Source organism: Tupaia chinensis, unplaced genomic scaffold, assembly GCF_000334495.1.
Source record: "Tupaia chinensis unplaced genomic scaffold, TupChi_1.0 Scaffold000078_1, whole genome shotgun sequence".
Lineage (NCBI taxonomy): Eukaryota > Metazoa > Chordata > Mammalia > Scandentia > Tupaiidae > Tupaia > Tupaia belangeri.
Genome location: NW_006159539.1, coordinates 2,730,176 through 2,748,051, shown reverse-complemented (window position 1 = coordinate 2,748,051; position 17,876 = coordinate 2,730,176). Strand labels below are relative to the sequence as shown.

The following is a 17,876-nucleotide window of genomic DNA, read 5'->3' as shown; positions in this document are numbered from 1 at the left end:
TTCAGGACTTAGTGAGGCTCCTCCAGAGACCGAGCCCCCACTGACACTTGTCCCCAGTGGCCCTGACATCCCTGAACCGTAGGCAGGAGCGGCCTCACGTTAACCGCGGCTGCCCCTGGGTCTCACTCCGCGGTAGTGGCTGTCGTGTCTTCCCATGGAGACAGACGTGCGCTCGCTGATGGCCTGCACTTAATAACAGGTCACATAAAGCAACGACACACGGCAGTCCGAGTGAGGGCACCTCGATCTTCGAAACACAGTAAAATATCCCTTTTGCAGATGTCCTTGGGTTGTTTAATGCTCATAAACATGGAAAATCGCATACTCGAATATATACAGGCAGAATGAGAAAGCCCTCACAGACCTACTGTAGGCGGGGTACAGACGATCCCCATGCATGCTAGTAATGCCCTGCTTGCCCGTCTCTAAAGCCAGGCTCTGCTCTTTTCCAGCTTGCCCTGTGTTTCTGGAAGGACGCTCCGTGCAGGCACATCGTGAGGGCTGCTGCATGGACCACGGGAGGGACAGAGGTGTCCGTCCCTCCAACTCTCTCTGAATGAGGCTGCACTCCGTCATCAACTCAGCTCTTCTCAGAGCTTCTTGGAAGCAGGCTGGAGACCACCTCCCATGTGGGGAGGGCTGGTGAGCAGCACCCTGGATAGAAGGAAGATCCTTTCTTTTCCTCTCTCTCTCAGAATGGCCAGGGGTGGAGTGAGTGTAGCTGCCAGGCTGAGGAGCTCTTCCTACCTTGCTCTGGCTGGTCTGGTCAGCGGTGGGTGGCTCATGCCACACCAGCTGTATGGAAGGGCCCTTCCTTCCTCTCTCTATGAAGAAGGTGGGGGGCATGGCAGGGAGGGACCCGGAGGCCAGGCCAACCCTCCTCCAACTTTGCCCAGAATGCTTGGGCAGAGGATGGAGTGCCAAAGGGGTTCACTGGCCAGACCAAAAGACCCTTCCTCTCACCAGTGAGAATCCCAGGGTGGTGAGTGATGAGCGGGCCGGGCTGGGTAGAAAGGGGCCCTGATAGTATGTGGCCTACCAGGGTCCTTCCCTAACCAGTCCACCCTCCCCGCGCTCGACCTGGTGAGACGTGTGAACAGAGAAGACTCTGGAGAGGGGACTGGACGGATGATGTGCAGAAAAATGAGCAGGAAACAAAGTGAAATGGAGACACCTCTGTGGTGTCTGCAGAAAGTCTGGTCTTAGACGGAAACAGTGTTTCTTCTCAAAGCGGGTCTGGGCTGCTTCCGGTGCCAAGTGACGCCCAGCTACAAGGGGCACTCAGAAACAGAGCAGGGAGACCCGATCCAGAAGAAAGTTCAGAGGATTTAAGAGACATAAAAGCATAATAAGAAACTAGGATTAAGAGTTACAATTCAAAATTCAGATCACTGACAATTCAGGAGATGCTTCAAAAAAAGTAGAATTCTTGGGCTTTGGAAAAATTGTGATGTGTTTTTCTATGCAAAAATGCATCATGACTTTTTTTTTTTTTTACTTTTCTGACAACTCAGTATTATCTAATGTGCACAACATAATGTTCAGTGTTGAAGAGGAATGTATGTATATCTGTAATTTAATTATTACACACTGTATACAGTCTTTGAAAAAACATACCATGCCCTATAAAGATGCCTATATTTAAACCAGAAATCACAATTTAAAAAAAAGAGAGAGAGAGAGATCCACCACACCTGGTGGCACTAAGATTTTGTAGCTAGAGGCTCTCTCAGATGAGTGTAGGAAATATAGAAAAGTATTAAGTTAAAAAGGCAAGTCACCAAGTCATTCCCTAAACATATTAGGTTGTTGAGAAAGTCGTGATGCATTTTTGCATAGAAAAACAAAAATATGTCATGACTTTCTAACAACCTAGTCGTGATTCACTGATTCTGAAAAACTGTTCACAGAGCACCCTTCAGACCGGAAGTGTAACTCTTACAGGACCAAGACACTAAGGATCAGACTGTCCTGTGCAAGGACCAAGAGGACCAGGAGCACAAGAACCAAAGGCCCCCTTGTAAATTTCATTCACCCAGTCACTCATCAGTCCTTAATGTTTACTGAACACTTGCTCAGGGTTTGGGATAGACACAGGGATAGAAATTCCTGCCTTTGACATTGTGATACCCTCCGGGATCTTTGAGACGCAGTGAAAGCAGTCCCAAGGAGGTTCACAGCAATTAGTGCTCACAGGAAAAAAACAGAAAGGTGGCAAAGAAATACCTTGATGATGCACCTCCAGGAACTGCAAAAGCATCAACCAAAAAAACCCCCCAAACAAACAAAAACCAGAATATAATAAAGATCAGAGCTGAACTAACAGAAATAAAGAACTATACAAGAAAAAATATCAGCTTTCAGTTTCATTGATTTTCTTTTGTAGAGGATGAACAGAACTGTCAAACCATTAGCAAGACTAATCAAGAAAAACAAAGGAATGGGGTGAGCAGTAGTGAAGCTGGTACGACAGCTATTTCAGAAATACCAAGAACCGTGCAAGAACACTGCGAGTAAGCACACGCCGACCAACTAGGTCTAAATACGGTGGATGACTAGGTTGAAAAGTGTGACACACAGTGTGACACACACACACTACGGGGTACTACTCAGCCGTAAGGAACGAGGAGGCCCTTTCAACAGATTCCAAGTCGGTGAGTGTCAGAGGAGCGGCGCTAAGTAAGCCAGGCTTCGAAGACGGACCCTATCTATTCCCACTCAACATACTCAATTTCTCCCCTCCACGGCACACGCGCAAAGATCCAGATGTGACAGCAGGGAGGATAAATGCAGACAGGAGAGATGGGGACCAGTGAGGGACGGTGTGTGTGAGGCGCAAAGGGAAGAAACACTTACCAGACAGGGGTCAAGTCCTCTGTCGGAGGTGACGTACGGGGTCACGCCCTTGCTTAGACCGTCACGTACTGCACACGTGCTTTGAAAACCATACTGTGAACCGCAGAGATGTGTAGTGATTGGATGTAAATAAGGATCATAAAATAAAGTGGGAGAAAAAAGGTTGCTTTGTGACATGTCAAAAATCACGTAAAAAGCAAATCTCAGTGCTCAAAAATATTTGATCGGAACGCAGCCATGCCCATTCATTGACTGTGGCTGCTTTCCACAGCTACGATGTCACAGTTGGGTAGTTGTGATGGAGACCAAAAGGCCAAGAAAAGCATTTTCTGTCTAGCCCTGTGTAAATTTGCTGGCCCCGTTCTAGTATAAAAGTGTACACTGGAGAGAGGAGGAGATTTAGGGTTGCTGCAATTCTCCCAGGTCTTCCTCCCTGAGGCCTAATGTTGAAAGACCATCACTGAATTATGTTTAAAAACTACTTAATTTGCCAGAGGGCACATGCACACACAGCATATTTTTTTCTTATGCTGCCAGGTTTGGGACTTGAACCACTCATCAGTCATGTGGGATCCAGCACCTTAACTACCATGCCACTGGCTGGCCCTGGATTTGTCAAGGTATCTGGAGCACCCGGTGTAAGAGAAGTCCTTAGCACGCAGGATGCTCGGTCCAGCCCTTCGGCCTCTGCAGGAAACTCCTGCTACAGCACCCCTGCTGGGGTCCCAGGAGCCTGGCCCTGGAGCTGCCCTCAGCACACCTGCACTGCCCAGCCCTGGCTGATAGGACCTGTGTCCTTACGCTTGAACCACGACCCCTGCTGACACAGCTCTGCCTCCCACAGATTCTTGGCACCAATCTACCTTCCTGGCATGAGAGCCCTTGAGTAGGTTAATGAACACCCAGGCGGGGAGAGGAGCACCCAGGGGGAATGTGAGGGGTCTTCCAACGCTCAAGAACAATGCGCATAGGAGGAAACTGTGCATGGGTCTCAAATTCTGCCGTACCCAAATAAACTCACATTTTAGTTTCATTTTTTCACAACTGTTTTCTGGTGCTCTGGTCTGCCGGGGTGGGGGAGGTGACCACCAAGGCTGGGTCAGTCCCCACCTTGGCACCTTGAAGACAGGCTCAGGACACTATGGCTGAAACCACCTGCTCTTCTCCCCACGGTCCCAGGGCTGGCCCAGCACGTACAGAGTGTGCAAACGACACATCAGACTTGGTGCCCGTCCCCTGCGGCTCAGACACACACACAGTGGCTTCTTTTCATAGCTGTGTGCACCTCATTATTCACTGGGGTTCAGGCTGTGAAATAAACTATTTTTAATTAGTTTTTTCAGTAACTACAAGCTCTGATGGCATCAAGTAGCTAAGAGCTAAAACCGAGGCTCCCAGGGACATGGCCAGACTACTCCGTGCTCATGAGGCCTGTCAGAACCCGCCCTGAGCTTCTGCCCACGCCCTCCAGGGGGCGCCACTCATAGCGAACTTCCACCTCGGCCCCAAGGGATCCCGAAGGTCTGGACACTGACGCTCCCTAAGGGAACAAACAGGGCAGCGCCCGCCCTGCCCAAGCCCACCGCGCTCGCTGTCTCCCCGCCATCACCCCCTGGAGCGCTGCACCCCTCACTTCCTACCTCGTGTGGCGGGGTCCACACCTTTGCAGCTCGGTCGCGTCCCCTACAGCTGTGTAATCTGAGTTTCTATTTTTACCTTATTTTTTATCGTTCTGTTTTTGTTACAAACATTAGCACGTTAAAATAGCACGTATCTGCTGGGTGACATTGCCCAGCCTCCTCCTCACAAACTCTAAAAAGATATTTCTCAATCTATGACTCATTCACTTAACCAGACATTTAAATATATATATATTTTTGCCAGGGGACACACACGCTTGTAAGGAGGGTGGCGCCCGAGAGAGCCCCCTCACGGGGAATGGCCACACTCCAGTCCCTTCTCCCCATCTGTCCCTTCGGGTAGGATTAACCTTATTTTAAAAAAAAAAAGCCAGAAGGTGCATGTACTCACCAGAGAGCGAGCGAGCACCTCCAACGGGAATGTCCATGCCACAATCCCTCCTCCATCTCCCCTTCCTGCCTGGGTTTTGGGCGCGCGCACACACACACACGTTTTTCAGACTGCGGGGTCCAGAACTCAAGCCACACAGCCAGCCGTGTGGGAGCCAGCTGTCGCAGCCCTCACGGGTTGGCCCAACCTAACTTTATCTTTCACTGCCTGAGGGTGTGTTTTCTCACTGAAGACAGGCAGAGAAAGGGGGAGATTGCACCCCGGAGTGGGGCTCGGCCACACCACAACCCCCTTCCTCTGCCTCCCCTTCCAGTCAGGACTGGGGAATGCATGCAAGTACCCAGCATGTCTTCTAAGTCACCCAGGCCGTGTGGGACCTGGGACGGGCTTCCTGAGCCACCAGGTTGCAGGCTGCCCCAGTCCTGGGAAAAGGATTCCGCTGGTTCAGCCACTCCCACCTCCAGGCCCTTCTGGCTCACTGCTGCTCCTGGTGGTCTAACTCACACAGACCAAGGCGGGCCTGCACGGGGACCTCCCGGGGGAACCACCTTCGTCAGGCCTGCGTGCCAGGAGGAGGACACGGGAGGGAGTGGCCTGGAATCAGGAGGCGCACTGTCAGGATCTGGCCAGAGCTGCCCCTTCCCATAACTGTGTCGCCTAGGACCCAAGATCAATGTCATTGCTGTCACATTTCTGTGACGTGAAGCCCCACTAAACCTCTCGGCAGAAAAGCGAAATGTTGTAGCCAGAACAGAGACTGTGAGGCTCGCTGCCCGCAGGCCCACACCAAATTCGGGCGGGTGACTGGCCTTCCCCGGGGCCCAGATCTCCCATCTGACAACTGGAGGTGCTCGCCGCACCTCCCACCTCGCAGGCCTGGAACCAGAGGCTGCTGTGAAAATCACCCTAAAAATCAACCAACCTCGGCATCCACTTGTGGCCCCACTCAACGCCTGGCACTTTTAAGGTCTCATTTTCAGCTGTCACGTGACTCTGCAAGTTTGATATCAAGGTGCCCCTGTAACAGGTGAAGTGAATGTTCCAGGTCCCACAGCAAAGGAGCCCCCTCCAGAAACCAGCTCTGCCGGAATCCAAGTAACTTCTCTCCGCCACACTGCCCCCTTGAAGCCCTCCACGCTCTGCAGTGAGACATTTCAGGGGAGCGGTGCTTGCCAACCGGGCCTCAGGCACGTGGTCATTCTGGGGCTGTGGCCTCGCTGCCCACACAGCTGAGCCCACAGGTGAGGACAAGTGCCTGCTCTGCCCCCCAGTGACGTGGCGACAGACAGACATAGAGTGAATGGAACCTGGCAGAGCTGCCCACCCAAATGGGAGGGTGGCCAGAACCCTGCCCTGCCTGCGGGTGGACAGAAACACGCCCTCGGCCATGACTGCGTGGGGATGGCTCTTACCTGGGGCTGCTCCGTATGGAAACATAATCCATAGCTCGGCTCCCACAAATATGCTTATCCCACGTGCTACATGTGGAAGGAGAGAGCAGCCTGTATTTCATTAAACAGTTTTGCCCCAGTCTCTGAGCAAACAGGAGGAGCTGCACGTACGGAGTCTTAAACGCATCGCTAGCGAATCGGGCAGTGACAAACAGCATTCCCGCGCCTACTGCTCATAAATAAGTGCAAGGCAGCCCCTCGGTAACAATCTCTTCCGCTCTACGACTCCAAGTTCGGAAGCCCGTGGTGGGGACCCAGGGAGTGGAAGGGCGAGGGGTGGGCCGGTCTAAGCTCTCCGTGATGCGTTCCTGCATCTGCCAGGATGCGGCTGGGCCCCCCTCTCCGCCCATGGGACCCCGAGAGGCTCACCTGCAGGTCCAGGGCGGTCAGCTTGCCCTTGTCGCCGGCATTGCGCGCAAACTCCTCGATGGTCCAGGAGGGCTGGCCCCGCTTCACCTCGGCCAGCTCGGTCAGCCGCATGTCCGTGTACAGGGGGTTGCTCTTCGTGTGGGCCTTGAGGGAGGCGGGGTAGGGGTGCGGGCTGAACACCTGCTCCACGAGGAAGCCGTCTTTGGGCTGCTTGGGCAGTCGGTGCTGCGGGGGGACGTCGTACTGTCTGTCGGCCTGCAGGGGGCACAGACACCGGGCGCTCACTGCAGGTGGACAGCGACAGCCTGGCCCTGCGCCCTGCAGACACCGTGTCTGTCAGAGAATGTCCGGGAAACGCTCCTGACCCGATGCGTGCTGACACGAGGAAGAGGCTGCTGACTCTAACCTGTGCTGTCTCTCCCGCTATGAACCCACTCTGCACAGGGGGGAAGCCGAGCCGCACACGCTCAGTAACCTGCCCTGGGGTGCTCAGCTGGTTAGTGGGAGCTGCTATTCCACCTGCCCAGAGAGCCTTCCCCAACCTGCGACCTATCAACGCCCTTTCTTCTAGCACCCGGTACAGACGGCCGGACGACAGGGGTCCTGTGCTCAAGGACCTTGTCCAGTGCCCTGGCACCATGCTGCTTCTCTGGAAGAGAGGAGCCCAGCCAGAAAGCACGTGTTGAGGGCCAGAGTGGGTCCTCCAGGGGTGGGTGGGGCCCTTTCAGAGACATCTGCATGGCCTTCAAGTCAAGGTGGTCGCACAATGGCACCATGGTAGGAGGGTACCCAATGCGGGCACCCACGTACGCTCGCCATGCCTTCAGGTGCACCTTGGGGACCTGCTCTCAGTGAACCTGCTGTAACTGGGGTCTTCAGATACTTTCTGTTTCCAGTACTTTCTACCGAAGGCCCCAAGATCTCCACATACGCAGCTTCCTCCAGGAAGCACTTCCTGATCCACCAGGATGGAGTCAGTGCCCATTGAGGTGACCTCTTAGGACTGTGTCCAGACCCCTCAGCCAGCATCTGTCACGAACTGTAACTGCCTGCCTGCCTGTCACCGCCACCAGCCTCTGAGCACCCTGAAGAAAGGGAATTGTCTTACTCTAAGCCTTTTAATCACCTCAGTCCAGCAAAACAGTACCACCGAGGACAAGATACTCCAGGAGTATCCGATGGAGGGTAGAAACCGACGGTAAGCCGTGTATGTAGGGGCCAGCTGATGGAGGGGAGGTGAAGGCAGCTGGAGCCCACAGGCCAACTGCACGCTTCCAGTCTGGACCGGGCGGCTTGAAACACATGTCGGGGTGGGTGCGTGCATGCCCAAAAATCCTGAGAGAATTCAAAAGGGATTGTGGCGTGGTCATTCCCTGGAGGGGTGAGCTCACTCTCTCCCCCCTCTCGCTTCATCTCTCCCCCTTTCCTCCTCTCTCTCTCTCCAGCAAGCTCATGCACCCTATAGCAAAACTTAAAAAAAAAATTAATTAAAAAATAAAATTCTAAGAAGTCGTGTATTTTGAAGCAGAGAGCAAGAAAGGCAGTGTATGTGAGTAACAAGGAGGAAGGTGTGCGTGCCAGTAGGGGAAAGTGACAGGTGTCTCGAGGGTGACAGCTACTGCTGAGCGGGAAGAGCACACGTGGCATGCGTGTGTGTGTGCACGTGTGGCATGTGCATGGCATGGACAGAGGCCAGAAGCATGTACCCATCTAAGAGCAAACCTGGCCCACTGGTCTTGCCCAATGTGACGTGACACCGTGCTCCCACGCCAGAGGCTCGGTGCTGACAGAGGACGCAGGATCAGCTCTGAGGAACCCGAGCAACTGTGCTTCCCTCTTCCCTCCACCTCTGCCAAGCACAGTGTCCTAAGAGCTTCCCCTACTGTTCTGCTCACCCACACTCACAGGGCTCCTGTGCGTGCAGGGCCCACCCACGACAGGAGGGGAAGGTGGCAGTGATAGCCACCACGGTGACAGCCACTGGGCAGTGAGCGCGTTTCGGCCAGGAGTGAGCACTGGCCACCACCACCCTGCCCCGTGCTCCACACGTGTCAGCTCATTTCAGCTTCTCATGGTCACGGAGAGGTCGTAACTACTGTCCCCGCATGTAATGGGGACTTAGGTCAGAGAGGCTCAAGACGAACCCAAGGTCACACAGCCAGTAAGTGGTAGAGCCAGATTGGACCTGTTTTCACTTCTGCGATGGAAGGCATCATTGCTGTCTGCGTCTATCCCTACCACTGAAGAGTGTGTCCTACCCCAACAGTCAGTGCATAGACATAACGTATTTTTAAATAGAAATTTGTGCCAGGGCCAGCAGGTGGCATGGTAGTTAGGGCACTGGACTCCCACATGGCTGACTGCAGTTCGAGTCCTAGACCTGGTGGCTTCCTTTCTTACTTTCCCCTTATCTCTCCAAATTGGAAAAAAAAAAAAAAAGAATAACAAATAAAATAAATAATTCTCAAAAAAAAGAAAAAAAGCACTTATCTACTGCATCCAGACAATGAGAACTCAAAGCTAAAGATCAAAGGACAACAATAACCCCTAAGAAATCTTCCAGATGCTCATGAATTCAGAGGCCTTTGGGGGAACTTAGGGCTTGTTCACAGAGGAGGTAGACCAGAAGTCCTGACAGAGGAATCATGGGAAGAAGAGTTTGGTAGTGGATTGGGACCTGGCCATAACAGAGGCTTACTGAGCACTTCCTGAATGGCGGACAGAACACACGAACACGGCATTTAGGAGGAAAGCCAGGTGCACCCAACATGATAGAACAGGGCAGTCACACGGCACCACAGCGCCCCTGACTGGGAAGTACATGAAATTCAGCGGGTTTTAAAGGCCATTTGAAACTTGCCGCTGGGGCAGAGGGGAGCCAGGGAAGAATTGGGAATAGGAAGCACCACACAAACAGCAAGAGTGGAGCTGTAGGGAAGTGAAGGCAGCAGTGGGCCACAAGATGAGATGGGAGGTGAGGAGCATACCCCCAGGTCCCCGGCAGGAAGTTCCAAGAGCCTGGACTTGGGGTGAGGGGTGCAGATGGAAAAGAAGATGGTTCTGTAGCGTCAGCAGCTAAACGGAGCAAGAGCCAGTCCTGGGGAGGTGGGTGTTCAAAGACCAGAGGGGATGTGCAGATCGGGGAACTGCTAGGCTAATGGCCGCACACGCCCAGAGTGGAGGTGAGAGACACTGGCTTTGAAGGAAGTCTGGTTTGGGACCTATGGATTTCTTTTTCCTTTTTTTAGTTAGCTAGAGAGTATATGTGCCTGCCAAAGATACAGAAAGATGAAGGGAAAATGAGAAAGCATCCTCCAAGGTGCTTCGCCCCTTCACCATTCTCCTCTCAGGGTTTTGAGCACATATGTCCATATGCCTGGTGTGATTTTCAAGCCACCGGGTCCGGGACATGAACCGTGCTGTTGACCGTGTGGGATCCAGCTGCCTTACCTTCCATGCCACCTGCTGGCCCGAGAACCTGTAGACTTGGACAAGTGAGCAAGACCTTCAGTGGTTTGACATCTGAGAACAACTCAGAAGGTGGGCCCAGTGGTGACCGTCGTGGACCCATCACCCCACGGGTGGTGAGAACCACACGCCAGGAGAGTGGGTTCACAGAAGTTGACAAAACAGAGGGCTCACCCCCAATTTTAGCAACTCACGCGAGGTGCTTCAGGGGGCTCTGTTGGCTTTGCAGACTTTGACATCTCACAGATTAGAAGCGTGGCTGCTTTGATTTGGCACGATATTTCTACAGAAACGCCTAGCTGTTCGTATTCTCACTTGTCTGGCCTGCGTCTTGCTATTTCAAAAAGGACAGGGAGGTGGGTGACACGTGCCCACTCCGAAGGTCCCCATTCTATGAAAACCCAGTCTCTCACCACCTGTCCACGATCGCAGCCCTGGGCCCCTCCGTGCTCACCGATGACTTAGCCACCCTACAGCCTGGGCTGTCCTCACTACTCTCATCAGAAATGCCAGCCAAACCAGGAAGGGCGACCGGCACATGGAGGGGAGGCCCCTGTCCTATTTCATGTCCCAGGCTCCGAAAGCTAGTGCCCGATGCCACGAGCTGGGTTGAAATTACCTCCTTGGACTTGCGGTGCCAGTCCTTGTCATCTCCCGGGCCTGGGTCTTTGACCTCATCCTCGTGGAGGCCGGCCCGGCCGGTGTACGTGATGGTGCGCCAGTCTCTGGGCGAGTTGGAGATGCTGGCGATCTTGGATTCCGTGGCGCTGTTCTCCTCCGTCAGGGACCTGGAGGACGGCCTGGTGAACAAGCTCTTCTTTAAGGCCTTGACTCGCAGGCTCTCGCTGTTGCTCCCGCTGGCGTCCGAGCAGCACCAGTCGGCGTTGCTCTCCAGTTTGGGTCCGTGGGAGCCGTGGTGCGCGCGGAACATCCGGGGCGAGACGCTGTCGTCCGACGGCCCCTCGCTCGTCAGGGAGTTCAGGTCGATCTGCACGCTGACCTTCTCGGGCTGCTGCATCTTCTGGTCCAGTTTGTTCAGCTTGCCCAGGACCTGGGAGATTTCCTCGCGGACGCCCGAGAGCGACTCGAGCTTCCGCTCGATCTCGCCGATCCTGAGCACCAGCCTGCACACGCTGGTCTTCAGCTCTTCCTCCGAGTGGTGGTGGCTTTCGGGCCGGCTGCCCTTGTCGCCCTTGCCGTTGGGGACCCCGTTGGCGATCTTGGCCAGGCTGCGCTCGGGGGAGCTGTCGCAGTCCGACTTGTGCAGCTGGGACAGGGAGCCCGTGCTGTTGTAGCAGGACGACTGCATCACCCCCGTGGAGCCGCTGATGCTCATGTCGTCCAGGAACCGGAAGATGTCGCTGATGTCGTCGCTGACGATCTCCGAGTCGTCGTCCGAGTGCTTCAGGGCGTGCCTGTCACCGTACCGGCCCTGCCCCGAGGCGCACGGGTCTTTGCACTTCTTGGGCTCCAGCACGTGCTCTGTCTGCGTGCCCACGCTGCTGGTGTCGGAACTGGCCTGCCCGATGCCCTTGTCCTTGAACTTCTTGACGGGCTCGTGCTTCTCCAGGTCGACAGGAGACGGGATCTCTTTAGCCTTGAGCCCGTTGGGCTTTGCGGCGTAGCCAACTGGGAGAACCGGCTGCTGCTCCTTCGGTACCAGGTATGCCGGGCGCCTGTCTGGGGCTGGGAAATTGGTGTTCTGGCCACTGGGGCTGGGATAGCGCAGCTTCTCCTCGGAGGGGTTTCTGTGGAAGAAGGATCGCTCGAAGTCAGGCACCTCCTCCGTGTTGAGGCTCCAGCTCTTGGCTGGCCAGGGGGTCTGCTTGCTGGGCCTCCCCGGACAGCGCCTGGCTTCCTGCGTGCCCATCACCGGAGTGGGGCCGAAGTACGTGGAGGCCTGAAGGTCATCTAAGCTTTCATTCTTCGCCCGCCTCTTGTCAGGAATCGGGGAATACACCGGGTTCAAGTACTGGCTGTTGTAAGGCATTTCGAAGCTGTGATTGAAGAAGGGCGGCTTGTGGGGCTCCTTTCGATTCTGGGGTTCCCGGGGCTCACCGTCCGCTTTGCTGACAGGGCCGACCAAGCTGGGGGACACGGCCATGAGGTTATGAAAATCCTCTTTGAAGATGTTCCGTTTCTGGACACAGGACTGGACCATGAAGGGCTCCTCGTTGATGGGCTGGCTGATGGGCAGGGAGTCCTGGTCCGACACGGACTCGTTCTCGATGTTCATGGGGAAGTAGGTCCGCTGCATCTCGCAGGGCTGCGGGCTGGCCACAGAGTACGGGGCCAGGGCCTGCAGCCTGTCCAGGGAGGCTGCGCGGGTTTTCACCTCCTTGCTGACCCCCAGCAGGAAGTTGGGCTCGGAGGCGGGCACGAACTGTGGGCAGTCCTTGCAGTCCACCTTGCGGCACTTGGTCGACTGCCTGGTGGGGTAGCCACGGCTGAAGGGCCTCTCGCTGAGCTCGCAGTGCAGGGGCTCGCACTCAGCCGCCACGCACACCTCTGGGTCCGACCGGCAGGACTCGAAGGACGCCTCCTTCTTACGTGCCTTCTGGCGGCCTGTGGGCAGCTTGTCCTTCGCGGCGCCCCCGTTCATCTGGATCAGGTTGAATATCGTCACGATGTCTGCCGCCACCATGATCTTCTTTGACTGCTGGTTATTCACGGTGCATTTCATCTTGTCTTTGAACAGCGTGGCTGGAAAGCTGGGGTCCAGACAAGCCGTGTAGAAGAGCACGCTCCGCAGCTTGGCGAGCTGCGACAGGTCGAACCGCGCACACAGCGATTTGCACAGGTCCTGGTAGGACACGGTATTTTGCTTGCTGTCCAGTTCCTCCAAGATCTTCACCAAAAAGAGGGAGGTTTCCTGGTTTGTCTCCATGACTTAGAACTTTGCAAGCTCACCAATGACACGGAACCTTCAGGTCAACCCTACAGTGACGATACGGTAAAAGAGGAGAAAAGAGGGTTAGAAACGCCAGTAGAGCTTGAACCGAAGCTTGTCATGAGCCACATAAAGAAATACAAGGACACACATTTTCATGACTAAAAATGTGTTAAGGACTTTAAAAATAGCCATAACGTTTGACTTAGTAATTCCCTTCTCAGGAATCTATCTTAAAGAATTGACCGGTGACGAAGATTGTACGTAAGCTATTCACTACAATGGCATTTATGACACTGAAGAAGGAACATCTTAAGTAACCAATAGGACAACACGTAACATGTTATATAACATACGATAATTTCTTTTTTTTTTTTTCGTTTGCCATGAAATGCATGTGCTTGCTGAGAAGAGACAGAGAGAAAGAGAAAGTGAGAAATCGCTTCCTGGGGAAATAGCCAGTAACAATCCTTTCTCCTCCATTCTCCTCTCAGGATGTTGCACACACACACACACACACACACACATGCCTGGCATGTTTTTAAGCTGCTGGGTTGGGGACTCAAACCGCACAGTTGGCCCTGTGGGATCCAGCTGCCTTAACTCCATGCCACCTGCTGGCCCAATATAAGAAATTTGTACAAACACTAAAATGAAATGAATAGCCTAGCCTGGTGGCGCAGCTGGTAGTGAACGGAACTGGAAGACACGTGGCCAAGTGCAGATTCAGATGACCGGAGCTGGCCTAGAAACAGATCGGGTGCCTGCACTCATGTCTGGGATTCTAGTGAGCTAAAGAACTGGGGAAAGGGGTCACAGCAAGAGGAGGCCCTGCCGGGGATCCCCCCACTCCTGTCTCATGCATGCACACCTACTATCGTGAGCAAAAATAAAAATAAGCTCTAAAAATTATATTGATATTCATTTGCACAATAGAAGCTCAGTGAAAAAAAGAACTTCTAGCACCTGCAGCATGAAGAAGTGGGATTTTGTCGTGCATGCAGGAAAGAGGCCAGAGCCGTAAGCCTACGCACCACACTGTATGATTCCGTTCACAAGACTTTCTAGAAAACAGCTCAGGGGTTGCCAGGAGTGGGATAGACCTCCGAGAGGCATGGAGAGATCTCCCAGAATGATGGAACTGCTCTCTCTCTTGGTCATGAGGGCGGTTATGTGACTGCATCAAAACCTACGGAACGACACACTATAAAGCCTACACAGGCAAATGACTCTTTCATTTAAAAATGACACAGTGAAGACTTCTTATGACAAAAGAAAACTATGATACAATACTGAGTAACAAATGGGAAAATAAGATCTTAATAGTATAAAATGATACGTTCTTGGGAATGACAATGAAATAATGTGCTCTAAAATGTTAATGGTGATTAAGTTTGGATTGTGAATGTGGATTGTGCTCCCCCTCAGTTAGTCATCTTTCCCCCAATACTGTAATATGCAAATTTTCAAACATGCAGCGAGGTGGAAAACGTTTTATGGTGAGTACTACGGTATCCACCATCTGGATCCCGCCATTAACATTTTACTGCATGCCCTCGATCACGTCTCTACCCATCTACCCATCACCAAGCCATCTTACTTTATCTGGATGTCTTCAAAATAAGTTGTAGACGTCTGCACACCTCCCTCGGACCGCTTTATCATGCATGTCATTAACTGAAGCTTAATCATTGTTTGCATCTTTTCTTCTAGCATAAACTTACACACAGTGAAGGATACAGACCTTGTATTGGCTGAATTTGAGATATGACTTGGGTAGTAACCAAACACCAACAGAGATCTAGAATGTTCCTACTGTTTAAGAAAGTTCCCCCATGCCTTTTTATTTGCAACACTCTTAAATTTAAAAGGAAAAAAAGGTGATTTTTAAGTTTTCTTTTTCATCTCCCATCCTTACTGCAAGTCCTGTAGTGAGTACACATTATTTCGTCTTCGCCGACAATAATGAACCTCACTCTGATACGGAGAGAAAGAGCCACAGGAACTGCTCTGGGAAGGGAGGACTAGACACAGTCAAGGGTTTAACGCCGTTTCATGAGAGCAGGCAGAGCTCCTTGATAAACATGGGCGCCGATGCTGAGCTGCACACGGCCTCTTCAAACAACACCTTGCGTCCTCCTCCAGTCACCCACCGGCTTGGAAAAAGGCATTGGATCATTGGCTTATTGATTTTAAAGTTGCCTGAGTCCACACAGCTCCAACTCAGAAGAACAGTGTATTTTCTTTGGATTAAATCTGAGTAGCTTGAGGCTACGGGCTCACTCCCATCCTGAAGGCGTGGTTCCCAGTGGGCTCCTATAAGCATCAGCTCGGTCTCCCATGAGTGCAGAGAGATACGCAGAGACCAGTGGTTTCCATTTGCTCTTACGGAAAAGGAAAGAAGGCCTGTACGGGCTCTTCTCCTGCCCAGAACGAGTCGTCACTGGAAAGCCCCCTTCTCCCCACTAACTTTGCTTCTCTGGCAAGTGCAGAACCCTCAAGCAATTATTAAAAGAAAAAGAAAAAAGAAAGAAAGAAAACTAGGCCAGAAAATTGCATGACTTTTTTTATTTTTTTTCTTTTAAAAAGAGATTTTTGCCACAGGTTGTGTGCCAGAGAGACAGAAAGCAAGAAATCAGCCATGGCCACGCTGCAATCCCTTCTCCTCCACCGGGATTTTGGACATACACGCACATGTACCCAGTATGAATTTGATGCCACTGGGGCTTCAAACTATGGTTGACCACATGGGAGTTCAGAGGCGTAACCATTATGCCATCTGCTGGCCCCAGAGAGTGGCAGGACTTTTAAAGGCTCATGTGGAGTAAGAGACCCAGCTCCCAGGGCTCCTGGCCCCTGCCTGTGGCGTGAATGGCCTTGCCGAGTGCCAGTTCTGACCATCAGGTGCCAGAGGAACATGAGCAAGGGCCTGGAGCCCAGGGGACAGTAAGGCGACTCCGGATAGGGGGACAGGAAAGGCTGGCTCTCAAAGGAGTTGCCATCTGCACTGGCCTCGAAGACTGAAGAGGAAAAGAGTGGTGGCCTGGGACAAGAGGACGGAGTGCGTCTAGGCAGAGGGCAGGAGGCCCAAAGGTGCATGGGATGGGCCAGTGTCCATCTGTGTGGCCGCAGTGGGACAGGAGGGTGGAGATGGACAAACAGGCGGGGTGCTATGGCGTGAGTGTGGCCCCTCCAAATCCAGGGGTTACCGATGCCGATGTGATGGTTCTGGCCCTTACTGTCTATTTATTTGGACGGGCCCTCACCCCATTGTGATCCTTCTGCCTCAGCTTCCTAGGTAGCAAGGTGGGCATCTACTGTCAAGCTTTTTCGGAGTCTTGCTGTGTATTTCCCAGGCCAGCCCCTGGATCGCATTCCTCCCACCTCAGCCTGCAGAGCTGCTGGGAGTATAGGTGCAGCCTTTATGTTGGACCAGGGAGCCGACCCGGGCCTCTCATGTGGTCCCAGCCCGAGAAGCAGTGTCTTAGCAGCACGTGCACAAGGGAACAGCTAGGACAGCTCCTCCTTCCGGAAGGGGATAGAACCCCCCTTAAAAGTGGCTTCGCACAGCACTGTGTCTGGCCAGCATGCTCTTCTGCCCTCTGCCAATTGAGGATGCAGCGAGCTCTCAGCAGACATCTGGAGCTGGTGCCCAGATCCTGGGCTTCCCAGCCTCCAGCACAGCGAGAAAATATACATTTCTGTTCTTTATGAACCACTCACTCTCAATATTCTGTTATAGCAACACAAATGGACTAACACAGGGCAGGATGCTGGATTCCGGGCTGGGAACCCTGACAGCACGTGCCGGAGAGGAAAGGCCTGGGGTCCCGGGGATAGACCTGCACTCCCCTCCCTGCCCTGAAACCTCTGCACGTGCACAGCAGGGGAAGAACTCCTGACCACGATGGTTCCGCTACACATGGTCTGTCTCTTTGGGAGGGGCAGGAGCCAGATGCCTGGTTGGTTTTTCCCCCGATTGCCCTATGACATCGTGTTCATTTCTCATGTCATATTCCTGGCATGTAAATGTCGCTGTCCAGTCTAGGAGGCTAAAATGAATGTCTACCCTTTCATGAGCATACGTGTTTTTAACTTCCCAAACTGGTGGCATCAAATCAAAACAGAGAATAGCCTGTGTGCACCCCCAGCATTGGCGGCACCCACGCCCACCTCACTCGGCTACTACCCGCCACCCCTGGCTCGGCCCCCAGCTGCATCTGTCTGGCCCAGAGAGCCTGGAGTAAGTCAGGGGGACATGGCCCCTGACGGAGGGGAGAGCTGACTGCCGCCACCTCCACAGCCTGCAGCTACCTGAGCCATGGCCCACAAGTGGCCATGGATGAAGTTGGACCTTTGTGGGGCCGGAGGGAGCTGGCAGGAACTTCTAGACTGCATGGCTTCTATGTGCACATGTGGAGACGAGCCAACTGCCTGAAGCTGGAGCTCTGGAGGACTTCCCTCTCCCTAATTCTTCTTCTGGAGGAAAGGGAAACTATCCTCTGAAACTCTGAACCCCATGCTGCCACCACAGATGCCAGTAACCCACCCGCAGAAGAACAGGGAAACTGGCTGGGAGCTCACACACAGCAGGAGAGCACAGGAGAGCTGGTCCTCCCACCTCGCCCAGCTCTAAGCTGGTGAGAGACCAGCACCTTTCTGAGTGCGACAAGCAGGTGGAGCTCCATCTGGAATTAGATTTCCATAGCCTGAGGGGGATCAAAGGACTCAAAAGAGAGCACTCCCACTCTAACAGAGACAGGAATTTGAGCACCACCCCCAGTGTGACAGGGACAGCCGCCCTGAACGCT

General features: G+C 53.3%; 1 protein-coding gene across 1 annotated transcript in view; it reads right to left on the bottom strand.

Annotated features, from left to right (window-relative positions):
- The window catches only part of MINAR1 (membrane integral NOTCH2 associated receptor 1), a 14,345-nt gene extending 1,283 nt beyond the window's left edge, over nucleotides 1-13,062 (bottom strand). Inside the window, exons 1-2 of the mRNA XM_006142628.3 lie at nucleotides 10,795-13,062; nucleotides 6,708-6,962 (exon numbers count right to left, since the gene is read on the bottom strand). Coding sequence (XP_006142690.1) covers nucleotides 6,708-6,962; nucleotides 10,795-13,062 — 2,523 coding nt within the window. The remainder of the gene's footprint in view (nucleotides 1-6,707; nucleotides 6,963-10,794) is intronic.
- Between the last annotated feature and the right edge of the window lie 4,814 nt (nucleotides 13,063-17,876).